Source organism: Schistocerca americana, chromosome 1 (genome assembly GCF_021461395.2).
Source record: "Schistocerca americana isolate TAMUIC-IGC-003095 chromosome 1, iqSchAmer2.1, whole genome shotgun sequence".
Lineage (NCBI taxonomy): Eukaryota > Metazoa > Arthropoda > Insecta > Orthoptera > Acrididae > Schistocerca > Schistocerca americana.
In genome coordinates this window covers 605164762-605191215 of record NC_060119.1, presented here as the reverse complement: position 1 = coordinate 605191215, position 26454 = coordinate 605164762, and the positions used below count along the sequence as shown (strand labels likewise).

Below are 26454 nucleotides of genomic sequence, written 5' to 3'. Positions count from 1 at the left end.
CTTCAGTGATTACAATTTTGAGACTTTCTCCATGAGGATAATCATCAGGAAAACACTTCACCATTTCAATGTACTGATCAATTTCATAACTAAGACATAATGCATTTATGCTAAAGCTGCAATTTATTGTCTTCCAGCTGACTAGTTGTGAGCATTTGTTGTGGCTGTATTTAATTGAACAGGGTTCAACTTAATGAAAAAAATCATAACTTTGGTGTAGATTTGTAACGTTCTTCACATAATGTGCAACTACATTGGGTCATTCAAATTTAATAACTGTTGAAAGTGAAGAAACAGACTCCATATAAAGTTTCATCTATGTGGCAAGGGTAGATTGCTGTTCACCACAAAGAGTAAGTATTGAGCTGCAGACAGGCACAGTGAAAGAGAATGCTAGAAATTTTCAGCTTTCAGACTAAATCCTTTATCAGAAGTGGAACACACACACACACACACACACACACAGAGAGAGAGAGAGAGAGAGAGAGAGAGAGAGAGACTGTCATCTCCAGGTTGTAAGGAGACTGCAGTCGGACCTTAGTGCCCAAAGATGACAGTGGCCATGAGTATATGAGTTGTGCTTCTTCGAACGTATGTGATTTTTATACTTCTGATGAAGGACTTATTCTGAAAGTTGAATATTTGTTGCATTATTTTTCATTGTGCCTGTCTGTAACTCAGTGCCTCCTCTATGTGGTGACTATCAGTCTATCTATATTGTTATTCCATCTCGGACTCTCAGTTGTTAGGATGAGTTTCTGTTGATGATGAACCCTGTAAAAAAAAATAATTTCATGAATGCATGGTATTCTGTTTTGACGTTCAGTTGTTAGGATGAGTTTCTGTTGATGATGAACCCTGTAAAAAAAATAATTTCATGAATGCATGGTATTCTGTTTTGACTGTTTGAATAAAAAGACAGACAGCACAACTGCTTCAATGATCTATATGCTGAAAACTATTCCACAACTCATTTTGCCACTTGACTTTGATCATTTCAAAGCATGTATCAATAATAAATACAAAATTTCTTCAATCTCAGTATTGTATCTGTGGCACACCAAGTGTTTTTCTCCTTGCCTTGAGCTAATAAACTAAAAAAAAAAAAAAATTTAAGTACTAATTTGAAACTCTTGGTTCAAGAATAGAAAACTCTTGTCAACAGAGGTAGTTAGTGTCATTCGTTGTTAGTAATCAGTGTAGTCATGTTGGTAAAATAGGCTACTTTGTATCACTGGAAAAAGCAACTACTTTTTTTTTTTTTAAAGTAGGAACAGTATTTGCTAGTTTCAGTTGGTTGATTTATAGTCTTTTGAAGACAAATTGATGTGTAATTGTTAGTACAGCATACAGGTGCTTCTCGTAGTGTATGCTTTGACTCTTTCCACATCTATCAATGTTGTCCGTCATGACAGGTTCTAAGGAACACATTGCCTAAAGGAATGAACTAAACAAGCTATATACAGAAGTATTGCCTTCATAATAATGTTTTTTGCAGATGTTGGTGGCTGGAGAAATGTTTGCTGTTGTGCCATTGCCTGGTTGTCCTCACTTGGATCGTGTAAGAGAAGTGCCTCCATGTGGTATAAACTGCACTCTACCTTGTCTTGAGTGTGGATCAACAAGAGAGAATTGGATTTGTCTTGAATGTTACACTGTAAGTTAATAACACAGCACTTATATATGTGTGTACTTAAACTATTATCATCTTGTGTACAGTGAGCTGTGTAGATGTGTTTATTTTGATCACTACAAAAATGTTGTATTCAGAACTTCGTACCACATGGATCACATAAGTAGAGGGTTATTTGTAATGTAACAGGGTAATTTGAAATGTAGTATCTTATTTTCCACAAGATTTAGGTCCATTTCTGGCAAAATTCGCATCTAAATTATTAAACAGCGGAAACTCCAGGTTGGAACATCAAAAATGTGAGGAAAAATGTATTGCTACTTACCATAAAGATGACGCATTAAGTTGCAACTAGGCACAGTTGAAAGCTTTTGGCCACAGCCTTCATTTCTCTTTCTTTTTCTGATGAAGGCTGTGGCCAAAAGCTTATGTCCAAGTGTCTTTTAATTGTGCATCTAAATTATTTTTCTTTGTAAATGATTAGACGAACAAATTTGAAAGTTTGTCACGATACATGCCTAAAATTGCCACACTATTTTGAAATTGACTGTTTAAAATAATAGTGATGTGGAGCTTTTGTATTGGAATGTTTGCTTTTTTCACTGAAATGGCCTTTGCTTGTTTTCTTCTTTTTGCTGTATGTAAGCTTTTTCGGTTGAGAAGCAGCAAAATTTTCCTGCCAGTGAACAGATTATGTCACGGATTTAAGGTGTTTCTGGACATGATTTCTTTATTCTCACTCAATTTGATAAATGCAGAATATTGATTTTGACCTTTCATGACTGACAAGGTATTTAGCATAGAAGTAGAACTGAGAGTATGACTCAGCCTCATCAGAGTACATATTCACAGATTTTGTTCTCTGGTTGCTGTGGTGCAGAGTATGGATACTGTAAATTGGCAGTCTGCCGTGAGTGTAAAGAAAGTAGAATTATGGCTGCTGGAAGTAAAGAGGAATGGTTTGGAGGGAAAAGCTCCGCCTCTCTCTTGCAGGTCTCTTCATTCATTTCAAAATATGAAAAGAATGCACACAAAGCATTCAGGAATGGCTGCTGTGCAGTTGCATACCTTGGTTCACAATGTCATAAATGAGGTAGTTCAGGCCCAACCTTGACTAGTATTTGACACAACCATAGTTCAAAATAACCACCACCTGAAACTGCCATTTTACACCAACTTTTGCATTTCAGCTGGTGGACAAATGTACGGATTTCTGTGTTCTAAAAAATGCTAGGTCCAACAACCAAGTCCCATGTTGCATTACACAATGTGATTCTTTATGCAATTGTAAACAAACAAACAATTTGTCAACTTCAGCGGTTTGCCATACTATGTGGTGGAGTGCAGCTCTGCTTGTTGTGTTTGCTAAGCACTGATGATGTTTTATGTTTTGAGAGGAATTTTGATTGATAGCTGATTTGACAAGATGTTTGGTGTTGTTTGTGATGTTTCACCACACATGTTGAGTGAGAAAGAGGTTTTCTCACCGTATCATGGGTTTACAATATTGTGGAAACTACAGCCAATAGAATATACGGATAAAAACAAAAGTGCACTGATAGGTACCAAAATGGCAGAGGTATTACATCTTTTTCAGCCTTATATTAGGCAGGAACACATTAAGAAGAAAATCGTACAATGTACAGATGGGAATGCACTAAAATAAAATAAAAATTGAAGCTCTCAATTTCTTCCACAGGTGATGTGTGTGTTCCATTTTTGTCGCATATTAATGCACATTCATTAGCTTTCTCTCTCAATTTCAACCATTCTCTGCACCAGTGTCGTGTCTCTCCCCCCCCCCCCCCCCCCCCTACACACACACACACACACACCCTCCTCCCCCTCCTTTTTTTTTTTTATTTTTAAATACACATTGCAAGAAATGCTTTCAATTGATATCCATCCCCAGTAGTATCAAAATCTTTTGTGACAGTTGCTTTAAAATTGAGGTTAAATTTGATAAACTTTGTTGGTGCATATACTTGCTTCTTTTACAAACCCGTGCAAAGGAAACAGCAAATTTGAGAAACAAGTTTAATTCTTTTCAGGGACCTTTATAAATTGCATTTGTGCAGTATTTAGGGTTCTGTACTCCATTCGGTAAATATGGAGTCCCTGTAGGATCACTTTGTTGTTCACCTGTTTGTCCATCTGTTTTCTCAGGAATGTGTCATGGTATCAAGTTGAAATTCATTTCAAATACTTAGGTGTACACTTTCTTGAAAATGTAAAAAATTTAAGCATCTAAGCCAACACAATCGAAATATATGGCCATTTGTGGAACATATCTTGATATTCATAAAATCATTCATCATAACCTATGAATGAACTATTTATATACATAATTAAGTTTGTATGGATCCATTAAAGCAGGAGTCCTACACGCACTTGTGGTTTCTATTTTGTGAACGTGTTCTTATGTAGATTACCTTCGTCAGGTGATGAGTAGTTCCAGTAACTGAAAATTGATTACATTTTCCATATTTGTATGCAGAAAATAAATCTATTTAAATTATCTCTAATAAAATATTCATGTAGCTACAGTTAGGTATGAAACAGTCTTTATTAGGTAGTTTCACATCTTTGTATTTTGAGGCAAAATTTGCATCTGTGTTCGCATTTATTGCAAATTCATATTTTCAGGTCCTAGTTATTTTTATGCACCTCCACCATTTCAAAAGAGACAATGTGAAAACTGCAATACTAATGACAAGTGTCAGTGGACAGAGTATCTCTCTAAGTTTCAATTCATAATATATGTTGTGGTATAGGTGCAGAATGCATCACTAAGGGGCAGATGTTTTGTATGGTTGCATCTTATTAGCCATGCCTGCAGATAGGCAACTCTGTGAACAGATTTCCATAGTAGGGTGCTGGGTCATTCCATGTCAAGTCACCCAGGCCTTGACACCAACCATGTCAGATTTTGATGAAACTTGGTACAATTACTTCTTTTATCATCCTGAAAGCACTTGTAAAATTTTTTTGCTCTATCTCTTATAGTTTTTTTTAAATAAATTTTTAAAGTTTTTAGATTTGGCGTTGTTTCAGCAGTCGGAAATCGTAACTTAAACGTGTCCTCACAACTAAAAAAATTTGTGTGTTAAAGAATACTCAAGATATCAGTATGAAATTTTGGAATAAGTTTGTGTATTATATCTAAATGTTAAAAAAATTACCATAAAGATATATTAAAATCTTCCAAATGAAAAAAAATTACAAGTAGTTGTTGGTTTTTTTTTTTTTTTTTTTTTTTTTTTTTTTTTTTTTTTTTTTTTTTTTTTGTTGTTTAGTTTTACAAAAACTGCAATATCTAGAGTCTCAGACCTGATAGAAAGCTCAAATTTATTTTTAAATACTCTTTAATTGTATAGGCTATTACGTAAATGAAAAATTATGTTGGCTTTTTAACCTGTTCAATAGTTATCTAATTTTTTAAATAATATTAATTATAATTTAAAAATAAAAAGTACCAAGTGACTTAGACACCAAAAATAAGTTTTTTGTCTTCTTGGAGTAACAAAATATGCTTGGATTTTGTTTTGTTATTCCTGTGTTTTGAAGTAAAAAATTATTACAGTGTTAAATAGTGCTTGGATAGTATTTTATTAAGTTTATTCGAACTTTCAGTAAGTACTGTTACTTAGTTTACAGAGATTCTTTTCCAATATCCTATAAAAGTAACCAGAACAGTAATCAGACCAAAAGTGAAATCAGTATGTCAGATATTCAAACCTGTAGTGTAGGGTTATTTAAAAAATCTGACTGTTTCCAAACAACCTACAAAACTACAAAAAAGTTACATCCGGTACCTGAATTGAGTGAGGAAGAAAAAAATTTGATCCACTTACTATCTGGAATTAATCTGTGTGAATTTAAGAATATATGTTCACACCACAGCTACTACTTTTTAAATGTTTTTGAAAAGTATCAAACAACATGTGTAGTCCCACTAAAAAAAAAAAAAAAATCACTAAAAGCCCATCAAAAGTCGTTGAGAAGTGTAGGCTTGGATCTTTCTAAACAATTACTGACAAAAAATAGTAGCATAAAACCTGGACAAAAGCTTTGCTCAACATGCTGTAACTTTTGTGAGGAAAAATTAAGAGTTCAAATCAATGAAAGTGAAACAGATGATGAAGTCATGGTTGAATTAGAATCATTGGAATCCAAAAATGAATCCCTCGTACAAACAAACATTGCTCTTGATAATTTAGGTTTAACACCGATAAAGCTTCATGGCTTGTCAGAACAAAGTAAAGGGTCTTATTTTACAAGGAAGGTTAGTAGTATTGAAAAGACTGCAAAAAAGGCGGTTTCAAAAGCATTAAAATATGATGCACCAAGTTCTGATGATGACGAAGAAGATACAAGTGTGGTTGAGAAAGCAAAGGATTTTGATGTAATGATTTCTCTTATGAAAGAGAAGATGTCATCTGTTGGAGGTCTAGAAAAATCCCGATTCTGACCTTGGCTCCAGATTCTTGGAGTCGAAATAAAGTGATGAAAGAATTTAATGTAAGTGAGTACATGGTGCGACAAGCTAGAAAGCTAAAATCTGAAAAGGGTATTTTGGAAACTCCTGGTCCAAAAAAAGGTAAAACTCTTTCTGAAAATACAGTAAGATTTGTAACAGATTTTTATGAAAAGGATGAAAGTTCCATAGTGCTACCTGGAACAAAAGACAAAGTAAGTGTTCAAAAAAAATGTGTACGTGCAAAAAAGACTCATTTTGTGTAACTTGAGATAACACTATTATTCTTTCAAATGGGATAATCGCGAGGTAGAAGTAGGATTTTCAAAATTTTGTTTCTTGAGACCTAAATGGTGTATCCTTGCTGGTGCTGCAGGCGCACACACTGTGTGTGTATGCAGTATCCACCAGAATGTTAAACTATTATTGGATGCTGTGAAAATTGAAGAATCTTATAAAGAGCTAATTAAGATGCTTGTGTGAAACACGGAAAACCAAAACTGCACGCTACATCATTGCGACAGCTGTCCTGCAAATGCTTCACTAACTGAGTACTTAATTGAAAAACTAAGTGAAGATTATGATTTAGAAGAAGAAATTGTAATCAGTCAGTGGGTTAACACAGACAGGGCAGAAATGATCAAACAGTCTATCAGTGTTGAAGACTACATTTCTTTATTGGTTAGGTCATTGGAAAAGCTCACTCCATACTTGTTTATAGCAAAATCCCAATCAGCAGCCTTTAAAAGATTGAAAGAAGACCCACCACCCAAAACAGCAATTATTGTGATGGATTTCAGTGAAAATTATTCCTTTGTTATACAAAATGAGATCCAAAGTTTCCACTGGATTAGAGGTGATTGTACTCTACACCCAGCTGGAGTTTTCCTAGGAAATGAGGTAAACAATGTTTTTGTTTCCAACCACTGTTTTATTAGTGATGACCAAGAACATGACACTGGTTTTGTTAACTTTGTACCAAAAGAAATTACAAAGTGGCTGTCATTACATCATACTGACATTGTCTCAGTTCACTACTTTACAGATGGTTGTGCTGGGCACACTTGAGAGACTTTAATTTGAAGGCCCAACACTCTTTTTTTGCAACACGTCATGGGAAGTCAATTTGTGATGGCCTAGGAGGAACTATTAAAAGAATTTTAAGGAAAGCCAGTCTACAGCTTTCAGATGAAGAACAAATAATGACAGCAATCGATGTGTACAAGTTTTGTGAAAAAAATATTGAAAACATTCATTTTCACTTTATTGTCAAAAAAGAAGCTGATTTGCTATGGTTAAAACTAGAAAAACGTTTTTTCAGCAACCCGAACCATTCCTGGAACAAAAAGTTTTCATAACTTCAAACCACTTCCAACAAACAACCTTGAAATTAGAAGGACTACAGATAGTGTAAAACCCTCGTTAGTCTTTTCTTTCCATTCTTCTTCTGATTGCGTTCGTGTTGAACCATGCAAGTCATGATGGTAACTGGTACTTTGGACACGTAAAAACAATATTCAATGATGAAGAAGATGCAGAAATTCTATTTCCACATCCTTCAGGACCAGCTGCATCTTTTATTGGCCTGAAAGAGAAGATTCTTGCATAGTGCCTTTGGAGCACATAGTCTGTATAGTAGACGCGCCTCAAACAAGCGGCACTGGAAGAATGTATTACTTCAAAAAAGACTGTATCAAAAGAACTGAAAGCTCTTGGATGAAGTGGAAAAACAGTTTGAATCAGCATTAATGTTTATTAAAAAGACAAAATTACTCAAAAAATTCAATGTTTCAAGCAATCAGTTGGGTTATACGTAAGTGTTGTAAGAACACTATCTTTGTACATAATTCTAATGTAATCTACTATAATTAATAAACATGTTAAAAAGCCATCATTATTTTTGTTTTACCAAGTAGCCTATATGTTTAAGAGTAAATTAAAACAAATTTGAGCATTCTATCAGGTCTGAGACTCTAGATATTGCAATTCTTATAAAACAAAACATCCGTTAAAAAAAATAAAATATATATATATATATATATATATATATATATATATATATATATATATATATATATATATAGAAAATATTAATATATTTTAATAGTATCATTTTTATCTTCAAATATGTATAATAAATAAACTTGCTGCAAAAATTCATGATGTCATCTAAAAGAGTTTTTAAGATAAGCAATTTAGAGTTTTGAATACAAATTAAATTTACCATTTCCTAAGGTTCGGAAAACGCAAAACATAAAAACTTTAAAAATTTATAAAATAAAAATTATAAGAGATACAGCAAAAAAAAATTTGCAGGTGTTGTCAGGATGGTATTAGAACCATTTGAGCCGAATTTCATGAAAATCTAAGGAGGTGGGTGTAAAATTTATTTTTTATTGGGTGATTTGATATGGAATGACGCTGCTGTTGTTACACACACACACACACACACACACACACACACACACACACACACACACACACACACACAAATCTCGCATCCACATATTAATGTTTGCAGCCTCACGAACAGTGCCCTTATGTCATGCACATCACTTGTATGGCTTGTTTACTTTTCAGACATTATGTTTCAAAATATTCCAGCAAATCCTTGATTGTTTAAACAATCAAACTATCACCTATGAGGTGTGTCCAGAAGGTAAATTCTGATGACCAATATAGAAAACAAAGACATCACTAAGTAATAAATATTTATTGGAAAATTTTCACTATGTGATCAAAAGTATCTGGACACCCACAAAAACATATGTTTTCATATTAGGTGCCTTGTGCTGCCAACTGCTGCCAAGTACTCCATATCAGTGACCTCAGTAGTCATCAGACATTGTGAGAGAGCAGAATGGGGTGCTCTGCAGAACTCACGTACTTCAGATGTCATCAGGTGATTGGTTGTTGCTTGTGTCATATGTCTGTATGTGAGATCTCCAAACTCCTAAAATTCTTAGGTCCACTGTTTCCAAAGTGATAGTGAAGTGGAAACATGAAGGGATACGTACAGCACAAAAGCGTACAGGCCGTCCTCGTCCGTTGACTGTCGGAGACTGCTAACAGTTGAAGAGGTTCATAATGTATAATAGGCAGACATCTATCCAGACCATCAAATAGGGATTCCAAACTGCATCAGTATCCACTGCAAGTACTATGACAGGTGGGAGGTGAGAAAAATTGGATTTCATGGTTGAGCGGCTGGTAAATGTCAAACGACGCCTTGCTTGGTGTAAGGAGCGTAAACATTGGATGATTGATCAGTGGAAAAACATTGTGTGGAATGACAAATCACGGTACACAATGTGGAGATCTGATGACAGGGTGTGGGTATGGTGAATACCTGGCGAATGCCATCTGCCAGTGTGTGTAGTGCCAACGGTATAATTTGGAGGAATTGGTGTTATGGTGTGGTTATGTTTTTCATGGAGGGGCTGAGGGGCTTGCACCCCTTGTTGTTTTACGTGGCAATATCACAGCACAGGCCTACTTTGATGTTTTAAGCACCTTCTTGCTTCCCACTGTTGAAGAGCAATTTTGGGATGGCGAATGCATCTTTCAACATGATCGAGCACCTGTTCTTTTGCGCATGGCCTATGGTGGAGTGTTTACATGACAATAACATCCATGACCTGAATCCTATAGAACACCTTTGGGATGATCAGGAACACCGACTTAGTGTCAGGCCTCATCGACCGACATTGATACCTCTCTTAAGTGCAGCAATGCGTGTAGAATGGGCTGCAATTACCCAAGAAACCTTCTAGCACATGGTTGAACGTATACGAGCGAGAGTGGAAGCTGTCACCAGGGATAAGGGTGGTCCAACGCCATATTGAATTCCAGCATTACTGATGGATGGTGCCACGAACTTATAAATCATTTTCAGCTAGGTGTCTGTATACTTTTGATCACATAGTGTAGATTCAATGGCTACTTCTCAGCATAGACACCACCATTGTTGAGTCATTTAACACAATGATGCACCATTATTTATATGCCCGTATCATAGGAGTCTGCTGCCAACATCCAGATTCATGAAGGTACTTCAGTCTGCACCTCACCGTCATTGTGGAAATGTTTTCCTACCAGAAATCACTTCAAGAGATGGACAAGATGAAAGCCACTAGGGACGAGGTTGGGGATTTTGGGTAGGTGGTTGAAGATTTCTCTTCCATACTGATTCAACACATTTCTTGGGGCATTATTTTATGGTGTCTGACATTATCATGTACAATCATATTGCCTCTTGTCAGCCTTGTCAGCATCCCACATCTCTTGTTCTGGATCACTCTTCTCAGATTTTTCAGTGTCTCACAAAAGCAATCAGTATTCACGGTCTCTCCTTGCAGTAAAAACTCTCACAAGACACCACGTTGATCCCAAAAGACATTTCACATGATTTTTTTGACAGGCTATCTGCTTCAATTTGGTCTTCACAGGTGAACCACAACGCTGCCAATGCATGGATTGCTGTTTGGTTTTTGGTGTGACATGCTACACACGTTTCGTCCAAAGTGACAACGTGGTTGAGAAATTTGTCACCTTTCTCTGCATACTGCTTTAGGAATGTTGATGCCGAGGCCAGACTGTTGGTTTTGTGTGTCTGTCAGTTGCCTTGGCACCTATCTTGCATGCACTTTATGAAAACCAAGCCACCAGGAAGACAGTTTCGTGTAACAGTGAGTGAGACATCTGAAGGATTGATGAGAGAGTTTTGAAATTGTGAAATGCTGATTCCACAAATTTGCATACTGCACACTTCCCATCCATTATGGTATCACCAGGGACAGTCGGCCACTGTGATCTGCATTGTGAATATTGGTTTGTCCTTCAATGAATTGCCTGCAACATCGTCACTCGTAAAGTTGTGTCCATACGTGTGGGATAACTGGGGATGGATCTCTGCTGGAAATTGTTTCTGAGCATGCAGAAATAAATGCACAACTCTGCAGTTGGTGGGAGACAGTATCAGAGCAGCCATTTTATTCTAGCACTGTGCGGTATCTACTGCTGTCACGAGACTGAAACTGCACTTCATTATCCCCACATACCTACTCTCTACTCCTGTGCATGTACAGTCCTATCCGACAACTTGTGCCATCACTGGACATGATGTGAACTTACCTTCTGGATGCACTTCATATAAAACAGCCTCAAATGTCTAATTACTTTGGAAATGAGTTAGTGTGTTACGTATTTGACTTCAACCATGTAAGGGAGAAAAATGTTACGAAATGTCTGAATTTATAAAGTTTGTTGGTAGTTACTACATGCTCTCATTCTCAAATACTGGATGAATGTAGGCTGAGTATTTGTGCCCCGTCAGCTACCATGCCTCAAGACACCACATTTTAAATAGTTAAATTTGGTTGATAATTATGTGAAATATTAAAAATCAAATGTTTATTGCCAATAAAACTCTCTGGTTACGCAACCTGCAACTGGTTACATTGTTCTGGGATAGTGGTTTACTGATATAGATAGCAGCGTTTTTTCCATATCTATATCACACGTATTGAACTTCGTGATTCACTTTGTAAGAATGAAATATTCTTGTCCACCTTTTCTCAATCCCTGTAAGATGAGAAATGATAGATGGCTACTCACCATGTAGTGGAGATGCTGAGTTGCAGAAGGCACAAGATGAAGACTGTCAAACAAGTAAGCTTTTGGCCAAAAGGGTCTCCTTCTGAATTAGACAAAAAGCACACACATATACACGACCACTGTCTCTGGCTGCTGAGGCCAGACTGCGAGCGGCGTTACATGATGGGATGATGGGAGAAGCAACCTGGGTGGTGGGGGTAAGTAGTAGTCTGGTGAGTGGAGCGAGAGGGATAGCAGGGTAGGGGTGAAGTATAGTAAAAAGCTGCTTGTGGGAGCATGAAGGGATGAGGTGGAGAGAGGTTAAGGCAGCTAGGTGCAGTCAGGAGGTTAGACAGAGAGCAAGGGCAGTGGAGACATGGAGAGAAGTAAAAATACTGTGGGTATATTGGTGGAATACAGGGCTATGTAGTGTTGGAGTGCAAACAGGGATGGAGATAAGTGGGTGATAGACAGTGACTAACGTTGAGGCTAGGAGGGTTACGGGAATGTAGGAAATATTGCAGGGAGAGTTCCCACCTGTGCAGTTAAGAAAAACTTGTGTTGGTAGGAAGGAACCAGATGGCACAAGCTGTGAAGCAGTCATTAAATCGAAGAGTGTTTTGTTGGGCAGCATGTTCAGCTACTTGGTGGTCCAGCTGTGTCTTGGCTACACTTTGTTGGTGGCCATTCATGTGGACAGACAGCTTATGGGTTGTCATGCCCACATAGAATGCAGCATGGTGGTTGCAGCTTAGATTATAGATCACATGACTGGTTTCTCATGTAGCCCTGCCTGTGACTGTATAGGTGATGTTTGTGACTGGACTGGAGTAGATGATGATGATGATGAAAGGATATGTGGGACAGGTCTTGCGTCTATGCCTATTACAGGGATGTTAGCCATGACAGGATGTATGCACCCTGTGACAACCAGGAAATCCAGGAAAATCCCAGGAATTTTTTCATCCAAGAGAAAACTGGAAAAAACCTGGAAACTTTTTAGAATTCCATGAATTTTTCATTGTTCTAATTTTCAGTTAAATTTTTGTAAATTTGACTGTTAAGAACTGATACTCTAATAAAGAATTTTACTTTAGCCTCCTACTGCAGAATTATGCTGTAGCAGTAAAACATGAAGAAGAGAAAATTACCAAAATAGAACTTACATTGCAAAGAAAATGTGCCAATTATGAAAACAGAATGAAGTATGCTTGCAAGTGTCTGCTGACAGCAAAATATGTCACATACTTTAGGATGAAGACTATGCAATACTTAATAACAAAAAGCTGCTTTTGATGAGTGTGACGTCACAACTGTTTACATTTCTAACAACTCGCAGGAAAAATATTGCAGTTGGTGGTTTGAGAAGTGCTACTTTCAAAGTAAATTTCCTTTACGCAAGATGAATTATATTGTGTGTGAGAATGTCTAATGAGTTCCTTAAATCACACATCATTCGAATCTCATTTAAAACTTAACACTTTGAGGATCAGCCACTTTGAAAAATTTCGGACGCATAAAACCAGACATTTATGTCACTATTTAAAACTTTTGTGGCACATTTCAGGTTTGATATATCTAAAGGGTAGCACAATGCAAAACATACCAATATTATATGCCAAAGCTTAGCTGTTCTTGTAACTATGTTCATATTAATTTAAACCGGCAAGTTTTCCTATTTCTGTGCACTACTTAACAATGAGTTGCTGTTGGCTGACTACATCACATGTCTTATGCTCTGAATATCTGCTGTCATTGGCTGGCAAGATGTGATGCGAGCTATGATTCACTGACAAAAGTGCATCGCAATCTCGCTTTCACTGCTTCGGAAACTAATGTACTGTGTTCGGTGGAATTCATATTTATACTTTTGTAATAGGAAGAAGTTCTACGCCAGAGTATAAACTCTTTACCATTCAAAGGATTGATAAATTTTAGAGTTCCAAGGGAAAATATACTTCAGTTAAAATAGAGAAAATGTATTTACACCTGGGAAAATGTGTATTTTTTACCGGAAAATCCGGGAATTCTTTTTCTCTGTCTGTGTATACACCCTGAATGAGGCAAGGGTTGGAAGCAGGAGTTGTGTCAAGAAAGATGAGGGTAGTGGAGGTTCCGTGGGCGACCGGATACCACTGTGGGAGGGGTGGGAAGGATAGTGGGTAGGACATTCCTCATGACAAGAGGTAGTCGAAACCCTGGCAGACAGTGTGATTCAGTTGCTCCAATCCTGGGTGGTACTGAGTCACGAGGGGAATGCTCCTCTGTGACTGGAAGGTAGCACTTTAGGAGTTGGTGGGTGACTGGAGAGATAAGGTGCGGGAAATCTGTTTCTGTACAAGCTTGCGAGGTTAATTACAGTCTGTGAAGGACTCAGTGAGACCGTTGATGTATTTCGAGAGGACGTGCTCATCACTACAGATGCGACAGCCATGGGTGACTAGGCTTTATGGAACAGTCTCTGTGGTATGGAATAAGTGGCAGCTGTCACAAGTGGGAGGTTGGTTGGTTGGATGGTTGATTTGGATGGAGGGGACCAAAGAATGAGGTCATCGGTCCTATTGTATTAGGGAAGGGTGGGAACGGGAATTGACTGTGCCCTTTCAAAGGAACCATCGTGGTATTTGCCTGCACTGATTTAGGGAAATTACAGAAAACTCAACTCAGGATGGCTGGACATAGGTTTGAGCCATCGTCCTCCCAAATGTGAGTCCAGTGTGCTAACCACTGCGCCACTTCACTCAGTGAAGTGGGAGGTATTGCTCATGGTTAAGTAGGTTTGATGTGGGCAGAGGTACTGATGTAACCATTTTTGAAGTGGAGTTCAACATTGAGGAAGGTGACTTGTTGGGTCAAGGAGGACCAGGTGAAGTGAATAATGCTGAAAGCTTACCTGTTTGACAATCTTTTTGCTGTGCCCATGTGCAACTCAGCATCTCAACTATATGGTGAGTAGCAGTCTTATCTTCTTCATATTATTATCATTATTCCATCCTGGATTTTCCATTGTAAGATGATAAGGGAATAGATACAGCTATAGCAAAATTGAAGGACAAATTTACAGCCAGAAGGAAACTCCATTTAAACCATGGATTGAGAAACCACACGTGGGAAGGAACTGTAATTAATAATACACTCCTGGAAATGGAAAAAAGAACACATTGACACCGGTGTGTCAGACCCACCATACTCGCTCCGGACACTGCGAGAGGGCTGTACAAGCAATGATCACACGCACGGCACAGCGGACACACCAGGAACCGCGGTGTTGGCCGTCGAATGGCGCTAGCTGCGCAGCATTTGTGCACCGCCGCCGTCAGTGTCAGCCAGTTTGCCGTGGCATACGGAGCTCCATCGCAGTCTTTAACACTGGTAGCATGCCGCGACAGCGTGGACGTGAACCGTATGTGCAGTTGACAGACTTTGAGCGAGGGCGTATAGTGGGCATGCGGGAGGCCGGGTGGACGTACCGCCGAATTGCTCAACACGTGGGGCGTGAGGTCTCCACAGTACATCGATGTTGTCGCCAGTGGTCGGCGGAAGGTGCACGTGCCCGTCGACCTGGGACCGGACCGCAGAGACGCACGGATGCACGCCAAGACCGTAGGATCCTACGCAGTGCCGTAGGGGACCGCACCGCCACTTCCCAGCAAATTAGGGACACTGTTGCTCTTGGGGTATCGGCGAGGACCATTCGCAACCGTCTCCATGAAGCTGGGCTACGGTCCCGCACACCGTTAGGCCGTCTTCCGCTCACGCCCCAACATCGTGCAGCCCGCCTCCAGTGGTGTCGCGACAGGCGTGAATGGAGGGACGAATGGAGACGTGTTGTCTTCAGCGATGAGAGTCGCTTCTGCCTTGGTGCCAATGATGGTCGTATGCGTGTTTGGCGCCGTGCAGGTGAGCGCCACAATCAGGACTGCATACGACCGAGGCACACAGGGCCAACACCCGGCATCATGGTGTGGGGAGCGATCTCCTACACTGGCCGTACACCACTGGTGATCGTCGAGGGGACACTGAATAGTGCACGGTACATCCAAACCGTCATCGAACCCATCGTTCTACCATTCCTAGACCGGCAAGGGAACTTGCTGTTCCAACAGGACAATGCACGTCCACATGTATCCCGTGCCACCCAACGTGCTCTAGAAGGTGTAAGTCAACTACCCTGGCCAGCAAGATCTCCGGATCTGTCCCCCATTGAGCATGTTTGGGACTGGATGAAGCGTCGCCTCACGCGGTCTGCACGTCCAGCACGAACGCTGGTCCAACTGAGGCGCCAGGTGGAAATGGCATGGCAAGCCGTTCCACAGGACTACATCCAGCATCTCTACGATTGTCTCCATGGGAGAATAGCAGCCTGCATTGCTGCGAAAGGTGGATATACACTGTACTAGTGCCGACATTGTGCATGCTCTGTTGCCTGTGTCTATGTGCCGGTGGTTCTGTCAGTGTGATCATGTGATGTATCTGACCCCAGGAATGTGTCAATAAAGTTTCCCCTTCCTGGGACAATGAATTCACGGTGTTCTTATTTCAATTTCCAGGTGTGTAGATTGGTTTGGAATGACCTATCTTTCCATCATTTTTCACTCTTTCCACATCATTTTCTTATGAGGGAGTTGAGTCGTAGTTCTTTTATGTTTGTCCAGTGAGACCATTATTTTTGAATTTTTTAGTGCTGAGCTAGTGCTTAACCTTAGTAATCCTGCTGTTGACAATATTAGAAGCAAAATATTTGACATCTTACCTGTGCTACAAGTTTCCTTTCAGAGTGATATGTTTCCTCATGTGAGCAATCACAGGAACTCTAATATATGAGAGACTTTCTTTCTCATGATATATACAATACTATCAGTTTCATGAGTTTCTGTTCAAACAAAAATAATGTTTAACTTTGGTTTAATGTTTCATGTATATTGATAGTTTCAGCGGTCTATACAGTTTCTTATTTCCCATGTATAATTACAGTTACTTTTATGCCACTAATATCCTATTTACCCATTTCTGCTTGGCAGTTTGTTTATTGCACTAGCATAGAATGCAAAAGCTATGTGTTATTTTCGTAGTGTATTTCATAGTGTCTATTGTTCTGGCATTTATGTCTGTAATCCAAGTATATTACCATTGTATCTACAAAAGGAATAATACAAAAAAAACATCATACCTGTATAGTGGTGTTTAGCTACACAAGAAAGAAACTAAAATTAAATGTTCAAATATTGAAAAAAGTGTATATTCGAATATCAAGCATGGCTTGAGAAATTCTCCATTCAATGTTCCTCCTAGACTGTACTTGTTGTTTTCACCAAATGCTCTTAGTGGCAGGAGGAGAACCCCTTGGCACCAAGTAGTTGCTGTTACGAGATGGCTTGCATGAGCACAGCAACTACACACAGTCATCCCAGGGACAAATAATGTTAGGCAACAGATACGCCAAAAATAGATGACAACACAAATTAGTAACAATTCACAATTATTTGCTGATAAAAGTTTCAGTACTCAGCTGGAGTATGAAGAGTGTGCCTGACAGTATAGATCAGAGTTCAGTTGCACTGATTTGTTTTAAACTCTGGTATGCTCGTAGATCCAGTGAACAATGACTAACATCTAGAAGTAACTTCTATAATGTCTGTTTGGGCCTGTTCGTATTGGTGGCGACTGGTGACGATTCCCGAGACACTGTCCTGAGGTACTATCTAGCTTACTACTGAGTGGAGCCATATGTCTGCTTATACCCATATCTGACTGATGGATGTCCACAGGGGAACTGTTTGTGCAATGTAAAGCAGACACATAATATAATACTTCTAGCTTGATGTTGATCGTTATTGAATGAGATACATAGTTGTCATTTTAGGAGGAGACAGAATGGTTCGCTTGCACTTACTTTCAGAAGGAAGAATTTCAGGCACTGTGGATGAACTTTTAAATATAGATTGGAGGAGTGTTCCTGGCATTTGGAACTTATATTTTACTTCCACAATTGGGAAAGAGAGTGAGGGAACAGATTGGTGGTGGAAGGGTGGAAATGAGGGGCTTGTCACTCAGAACACAGCTTGAGAGAAACCCAGCTGCTAGATCTCCAGCTCACCACAGAGCCTCCTGTGATACATGATACACCAACCACTTTCTGCAACATCACAGATCTATTCCCACTCCTTTCCTACCTGAAACTTTACTTTTTACCTTTAGCCATCCTCACTCTACACCAAAATCTCACAAACACTGGGCCACTTCTTTATTGTCGCTCTAGCTAACACCGTTCTTACCCATAACTACTTCTCTTCTGAGGGCCAGATCTACAAAAGTATCAGAGGAATGACTACAGGAACCAGGCTGGTCATGTCTCGTGAGACTTCCTGGTAGATTAGAGCTTTGTGCCAGACTGTGACTCAAACCTGACATATCAGATTAAATCTGCCGGCCAGGTTTCAGTACAGTTCGCACTCCACTGCAGAGTGTTGGTTCATTTGTGGTGGTCCCATAGAATCTTTTTCATGAGCTGCATGAAAGGGGCATTCCTCAACAACGAGAAACTGCGGTCACATGATTTTGTACAAATTTATTGATTACATCTTTGTGGACCAAACTCACGGTGAAGAACTCTTGCACTTCACGCAACAGCAGAACTCTCTCTTCCAATCAAAATTTGCCTTCCCCCTTTCTAAATGCAATGACATGGGTGGGCAACCAGCTTCCTGTGGACTGCATCCAGCCCATGACTGGTTTCAACCTGGCCCATAGAGGGAACTCAGATTGAACATAGAATGAATGTACTTTCAAGAACATGCGTTCTGTGGCATAATTTGTTGGGGTGGCAAGTCACAAATAGGATGCCATTCATATTGATGCATTATCCAATAAACATAAGGTCACTGATTCTATAGTTCTGACTTCAAGAGCTAGGAGCTTTGCTGTTGCGCCATAAGGAGGTGGACCACGAGCTGAAGTAAGTACGTGAATCAGGCCTGTGGGTCACCAAAGTTTGGCCATGCCTGGCCTAAGGCATCTTTCTTGATGTTGACCTTTGTCACTGAAGCTGGCAGCCAAATCTCATTTTACATAAAATCAACCAATAAGCAATGGTACTGACATACTAAAAGATGCCATCCCTTCAACATCACACAAACACACACACTTACAGGCTAGGCTTTTGAGACAAACACATCTGCTGCAGCACGAAATCCCTCAACACTTGTACCAACTATGTGTCCCAGGCATTCCTCTTTGACAACTACCCCAGAGATCTTATCTACAAACAAGTCTCCATTGCAGTCTCCTAATCTCCACTCCTACAAACAGAGCTCTTACATCCAAAATACTATGAAGCAACCCCATTTGCATCTAGTACCACACAGCCTTGAGTGCCTCAGTACATTACCATGTGAAGGCTATAACTTTTTCGTCTATCCCTAACATGAGATCATCTCTCCATGATATCTTTCTACACCACCCACTATCACTCTCTGTCCCAGCCTCTGAAAGAGCCTTGTCAATCCAGGTCATTGCCAGAATTTAACCCCTTACCCTAATGTTCCGACAGCTGTAATTGTTTCCTCTGTAAAACTTGCTGCATGTGCATGTTACCAGTTATCCTAGTTCCACTACTGCTAAATCCTGCAACAGGCAGAGTTACATCTGAAACAACACATGTTGTTTACAGCATATTACCAGATTTACTTGAATCTAAGCCGCACTTTTTTTCCTGTTTTTGTAATCCAAGAAGCCGCCTGCGGCTTAGAATTGAGTGCAAAGTAAGTGGAAGTTCTGAAAAATGTTGCTAGGTGCCGCCACAACTAACTTCTGCCGTCAAATTATTGTAGCGCTACACAGGCATCCTTTGCTGACACAAAGATAAATACTGGCGCCAAAACCTCTGCATCAGTAAATAAATGAAAAGAAGGGTAGAAGAATGTAAACATTATGCCATGTATTCTTTCGTGTTTGCTGCTATCTCATTTAAATCCTGTCTGCCTAATAAACTACGAAACTAGAGTGAGACAACAGCAACTGCGGAAGAATATACATATAATGTCATGTTTATATTCATATTATTCTTATGCTGAATAGTGATACAGTCAGAAATGAAGCATGGCAACTGACTAGATTTTTAAATCTAAGATGACTCTAATTTCTGTGCAGAATGTAATGTACTAAAGAGGCATCTGCAAAGATTTTCAAACGGAGAAAAATTTTCGCTAAACTCTTGTTCAGAACATCTTCTATCATACGCAGTCTATTATTTGGTTCTTGTTGATCATTATCAAAAAAGCAACAGTGTGAGTAACAACAAATAACAGTCTCTTGCCATTGTTCCGCCTATGAGACAATTCTTCTCTCTCTCTCTCTCTCTCTCTCTCTCTCTCTCTCTCTCTCTCTCTTTCTCTCTCTTTTTTTTTAAAAAAGCCACGGTAGCATGCACAAAAGCAAGCCATGCCGCGAGCGGCGACAGGTCGTAATCACTCATTATCAGAATGTGACAAACAATGCATGACACAGTAAAATAATTCATTTTCAGCATAGAGTGACGTAAGCATCTATAACAAAGAGAACACTTATCAGATCGAAGCAGAATAAGCAATCGATTCAAACCAGACGAAGCACACGAAAAAGGAAGGGTACCCGTATAAATATGGATGGAGCGCCTGACACCTAGCAATGGCTGCTTGGTAAAGCTTAACTGTTAAGCTTATGACTCGAACCAAACTACTGTAGCTGTATCTTCATCCAATCGACCTCAATTGTGTTTCGTGTTACAATGGACTAACTTTGTTTCGATTTGGAGGGGCGGTCTAAAACTTTTCTCTCACCTTGAATTTTGAGTCTCAAATTTCAGGAGTGGCTTAGATCTAGGAAAATTTTTTTTCCTTGATTTCGAGACACATTTTTCAGGTGTGGCTTGGATTCGAATAAATGCGGTAAATAGGAGTGACCACCACTAAACTGGTTGTGCAAGTAAACGGTCACAGAAGAATGCTTTGGGGACATGCAGTACTTAGTTCCTGAGCAAGCTCAACATAACTCAAGAGAGCAACTTTAGGGGTGGGGATTAAAAGCAGGGAGTGGCATAGCTTTTGACAAGGATGCTACTGAAGAGTTTGAAAGAAAGTGGCATTTACATTGCTTGCTACACCGTATGGCCCATTTAGATTCATCCAATCAGCACTAATATCCCTGTACCCTGGAGATGGGAACCTCTTTCCAATGTATCCTTATGCACCATCACTTCATTTTTTCCCAATGATTTGCTATTTACTCTGTGACTTGTTTAAAATCTTTACCTTTAAGCTATCTTTCTCTTTGCGCTCCCCCCCCCCCCCCCCCCCCCAATTGCCCATCAAATTCTAAATTGCATTTTTCATCTCCCTGTAACCAACTTTATTTTGATCTCATACTCTGTTGACGATTTCCTCTTGTTTTTGTCTCCACTTGTCCTCACAAACAGAGGTCCGAGTGACCTGCAACTCTTTTACAACCATTCCCAACAAATCCTTCTTTTGTCCTCGAGAAAGAAACGTACAAGTTTGGAACAGTTTTTTCTGCTTTTGAGTGATTTGCCAGTACTCGACATTTTGCATTTGAAGATAAGTAAAGGCCAGCCATCCTGTCTCCTTTCAATTTAACAGTTTTCTCAATTGAATTTCCTATAGGATACGTAGTAGCTTTTATCTAACTCTCAAAGATTCATTCATCTTAATGGTAGCCTCATCTAGTGGGGATGATAAACTTGACAGTGCAAAGTACTGTCAGAAGATTTCTCAGTTACATAAGTTTTGGCTGCACTCACTTAATGTCTTGTAGGAACTCTGGAAGTAGCTGGCTTGAATTGTGATGAATTTTCGTTGCTAGTATTTTGCAGACAAAGGGGGACTTACGATGTGAAGTTTCTTATCACCAAACTTGCTAGTGCCCTGGGTTAAATTGCAGACCTTGCTGCAGTGGCTCTTGTATTGAGTACACATTACTCTATTTATGGTGAACTGTCTTTTGAATGTTTGTGTTAAGCTTAGCAGCATTTTATGGAGCTATTTGAGATGAACAGGCTATGTTCCAGCACTAGGTTTCTCAGCAGCAGTATCTGTGGATTACAGTAAGATGAAGAGTGTGCAAAAGATGTCACCTACAGTTAATGTTATAATGTAGACACCTGATATGCCATTGAGAATGCTGTGTTGGTTAAGGTTGTTTCAATTGTTACCTGCTTGGAATGTTCGGTGTGCTTTAATCTCAACTATTGCTGAGATTGAGGTGGTGGGGGGACTGAGTACTAAAGCTTATTTTGGACCTTGTAGCTAAAAGCAGTCCTGACCTTATTAATAGTGTTAGTATATAGACAGGAACTAGTTCTCACGGTGCTGTCATAGCTGCAATGGTTATTAAAATTAATACCTGTATCAACAGGGGCAGGAGAATTTTTATGCTAGAAAGAGCAGGTGAGCAGTCGTTACTTTCGTACTTAGACAGTGACACGACATAATTTACTTCCAGTATGATAGATGTAGAGGAGTTTGAGGAAAGTTTAAACTGATTGTAAATCACAGTCGTGAGAAGTAAGTGGGTAAAGAATAGAGAAGAACCACTGCGCTTTAATCAGAAAATTTGAAAAATCATGGGCAGACAGTGATTGATCCACTCTTGATTCTAAAAATAATGAAGGAATGTCAGCAGGCAAAAGTTGGTAAGATTGATATGTAAAGAATACAACAACAACCATTATATTTTATTGAAATATGATGCTGCGAATTGTAGAAAATTCTGGTCCTACATAAGTTTGCTAAGTGGATAAAAGTCACATTTAGTCACTCATCAACCAGTCTGGTGTGTGTGTGTGTGTGTGTGTGTGTGTGTGTGTGTGTGTATATATATATATATAGTTTATAATAGAGGGAAACATTCCACGTGGGGAAAATATATCTAAAAACAAAGAAGATGTGACTTACCAAACGAAAGCGCTGTCAGTTTGATAGACACACAACAGCCATCGTCAAAGATTTACTGTCCTACACTCGTACTCTCTGCTGGAAATATCACTTTGCCACCAAGAAAAATGATCCTAATCCTACTCCTAATGATCCAACTCCCCAAGATACTATCCAAATTGAACCCTGCCTGGAACAGTTCCGTCCTCCGTCACAGCGGGACCCACCTCCTCTTCCTCAAAATCACCCTCTCCAAACCTTCCAGGAATTTCTGACTTCCAGCCTTGCCTCTCAATCCTTCCTAAAAAACCTTAATCCTACTGCCAACATCACCACTGCTGAAGTACAGGCTATCCGTGATCTGAAGGCTGGCCAATCCATCGCCATTCTTCCGGTGGACAAGGGTTCCACGACCGTGGTACTTGATCGTCGGGAGTATGAGGCTGAGGGACTGCGTCAGCTTTCAGACAACACTACTTACAAAGTTTGCCAAGGTAATCCCATTCCTGATGTCCAGGCGGAGCTTCAAGGAATCCTCAGAACCTTAGGCCCCCTACAAAACCTTTCACCTGACTCCATCAACCTCCTGACCCCACCGACACCCCGCAACCCTACCTTCTACCTTCTTCCTAAAATTCACAAAACCAATCATCCCGGCCGCCCCATTGTACCTGGTTACCAAGCCCCCACAGAACGTATCTCTGCCTACGTAGATCAACACCTTCAACCCATTACATGCAGTCTCCCATCCTTCATCAAAGACACCAACCACTTTCTCGAACGCCTGGAATCCTTACTCAATCTGTTGCCCCCAGAAACCATCCTTGTAACCATTGTTGCCACTTCCCTATACACAAATATTCCGCACGTCCAGGGCATCGCTGCGATGGAGCACTTCCTTTCACGCCGATCACCTGCCACCCTACCTAAAACCTCTTTCCTCATTACCTTAGCCAGCTTCATCCTGACCCACAACTTCTTCACTTTCGAAGGCCAGACATACCAACAACTAAAGGGAACAGCCATGGGTACCAGGATGACCCCCTCATATGCCACCCTATTTATGAGTCACTTAGAGGAAGCCTTCTTGGTTACCCAAGCCTGCCAACCCAAAGTTTGGTACAGATTTATTGATGACATCTTCATGATCTGGACCCACAGTGAAGAAGAACTCCAGAATTTCCTCTCCAACCTCAACTCCTTTGGTTCCGTCAGATTCACCTGGTCCTACTCCAAATCCCATGCCACTTTGCTTGACGTTGACCTCCACCTGTCCAATGGCCAGCTTCACACGTCCGTCCACATCAAACCCACCAACAAACAACAGTACCTCCATTATGACAGCTGCCACCCATTACACATCAAACGGTCCCTTCCCTACAGCCTAGGTCTTCGTGGCAAACGAATCTGCTCCAGTCCGGAAGCCCTGAACCATTACACCAACAACCTGAAAACAGCTTTCACATCCCGCAACTACCCTCCCGACCTTGTACAGAGGCAAATAACCAGAGCCACTTCCTCATCCCCTCAAACCCAGAACCTTCCACAGGAGAACCCCAAAAGTGCCCCACTTGTGACAGGATACTTTCTGGGACTGGATCAGACTCTGAATGTGGCTCTCCAGCAGGGATACGACTTCCTCAAATCCTGCCCTGAAATGAGATCCATCTTTCATGAAATCCTCCCCACTCCACCAAGAGTTTCTTTTCTCCATCCACCTAGCCTCCGTAACCTCTTAGTTCATCCCTATGAAATCCCCAAACCACCTTCCCTACCCTCTGGCTCCTACCCTTGTAACCGCCCCCGGTGTAAAACCTGTTCCATGCTCCCACCACCACCACCACCACCACCACCACCACCACCACCACCACCTACTCCAGTCCTATAACCTGGAAGGTGTACACGATCAAAGGCAGAGCCACGTGTGAAAGCACCCACGTGATTTACCAACTGACCTACCTTCGCTGTGAAGCTTTCTATGTGGGAATGACCAGCAACAAACTGTCCATTCGCATGAATGGACACAGGCAGACAGTGTTTGTTGGTAATGAGGATCACCCTGTGACGAAACATATCTTGGTGCACGGCCAGCACATCTTGGCACAGTGTTACACCGTCCGGGTTATCTGGATACTTCCCACTAACACCAACATGTCAGAACTCCGGAGATGGGAACTTGCCCTTCAGTATATCCTCTCTTCTCGTTACCCGCCAGGCCTCAACCTCCGCTAATTTCAAGTTGCCGCCGCTTATACCTCACCTGTCATTCAACAACATCTTTGCCTAAGTACTTCCGCCTTGACTGACATCTCTGCCCAAACTCTTTGCCTTTACAAATGTCTGCTTGTGTCTGTGTATGTGCGGATGGATGTGTGTGTGTATGCGAGTGTATACCTGTCCTTTTTTCCCCCTAAGGTAAGTCTTTCCGCTCCCGGAATTGGAATGACTCCTTACCCTCTCCCTTAAAACCCACTTCCTTTCGTCTTTCCCTCTCCTTCCCTGTTTCCTGATGAAGCAACCGTTGGTTGCGAAAGCTAGAATTTTGTGTGTATGTTTGTGTTTGTTTGTGTGTCTATCAACCTGCCAGCGCTTTCATTTGGTAAGTCACATCTTCTTTGTTTTTGGATATATATATATATATATATATATATATATATATATATTGTTTGAGAGAGAAAAGCTGTTCACAAATTGAGGATTTAGAAAACATCATTTGTGTGAAACTCAGCTTGCCCTTTTCTGGCACAGTATCCTGTGAACCATGGATAAAGGACAACAATCAGCTTTCACATTCCTAGATTTCTGGAAAGTATTTGATGCAGTGCCACGATGCAAACTATTACCTAATAGAGCTCAGGACAATGTCCTGGATGGCAAGTGTCCCATCAGAAACAAGGGTGCCCTAAGGAATAGTGATAAAACAACTCTTGTTCCCTACACACACAAACAATCTCATGGATATTGCAAGCAACTGTCTGTGATTGTTTGCTGATGATGTTGTAGTGTACGGGAAAGTATCATTTTCAAGTGATTACAGGATACAATATGACTTGGGTAGAATTAGGGTTTGTTGTGGTGAATTGCAGCATGCTCTAAATGTGTTAATGTGTATGAGTACAAACAACAATCATGTAATGTTGCATACAGTACTAGCAGTTACTGCTCGACACAGTCACTTCAATTAAATATCGAGGTGTAACATTGCAGAGTGACATGAAATGGAATGAGCACATAAGGTTGATAGTAGAGAACGCAAGTGGTAGACTTTAGTGTATGAGGAAAAGGTCTATTAAAGTGTGAGACATCTATAAAGATCTATACTGCCAGGTTGGATTAAAGGATGAAATCAAAGTAGTTCAGAAGCGTGATGCTAGATTTGTTGCTTGTAGGTTCGATTGACGTATGAATATTACAGAAATGCTCTGTGAACTCAAATGGGAATCCGTGGAGTGAAGTAGTTTTTTTTCACAAAATGCTATTGGGATAGTTAAGAGACCTGGCATTTGAGAACCCACCAGTACTGCAAGAGCTTGGGGGGGGGGGGGGGGGGTCTTTCCAAATCCTTCCTTTTATTGCAGCTAGTTCATTAGTTAGATACATATTCCATAGATCACTTCAATGATTTTTGCATTGAAATGATTTGCAATGAGTCAGTTTACAGTATATGTACCTGTAGGTTTCAGTGGATGGCAATGTGCTGGCCATTTACAAAGTTCCAAAGTGGCACCCTGGCCTGAATTTAACATGAAGGAACATATTATTTTTTCAGTCCTACTCATGCAACTTCACTTAAAGCTAGTTCTTTTGACAGGCTGCAGTATTGT

General features: G+C 40.2%; 1 protein-coding gene across 8 annotated transcripts in view; it reads left to right on the top strand.

The window, feature by feature from the left end:
* Positions 1-26454, top strand: part of LOC124607049 (histone deacetylase 6) — a 325114-nt gene that overhangs the window by 264128 nt on the left and 34532 nt on the right. For all 8 annotated transcript variants that reach the window (XM_047139236.1, XM_047139241.1, XM_047139228.1 and 5 more), the window contains one exon: positions 1499-1657. In XM_047139236.1, coding sequence (XP_046995192.1) covers positions 1499-1657 — 159 coding nt within the window. The remainder of the gene's footprint in view (positions 1-1498; positions 1658-26454) is intronic.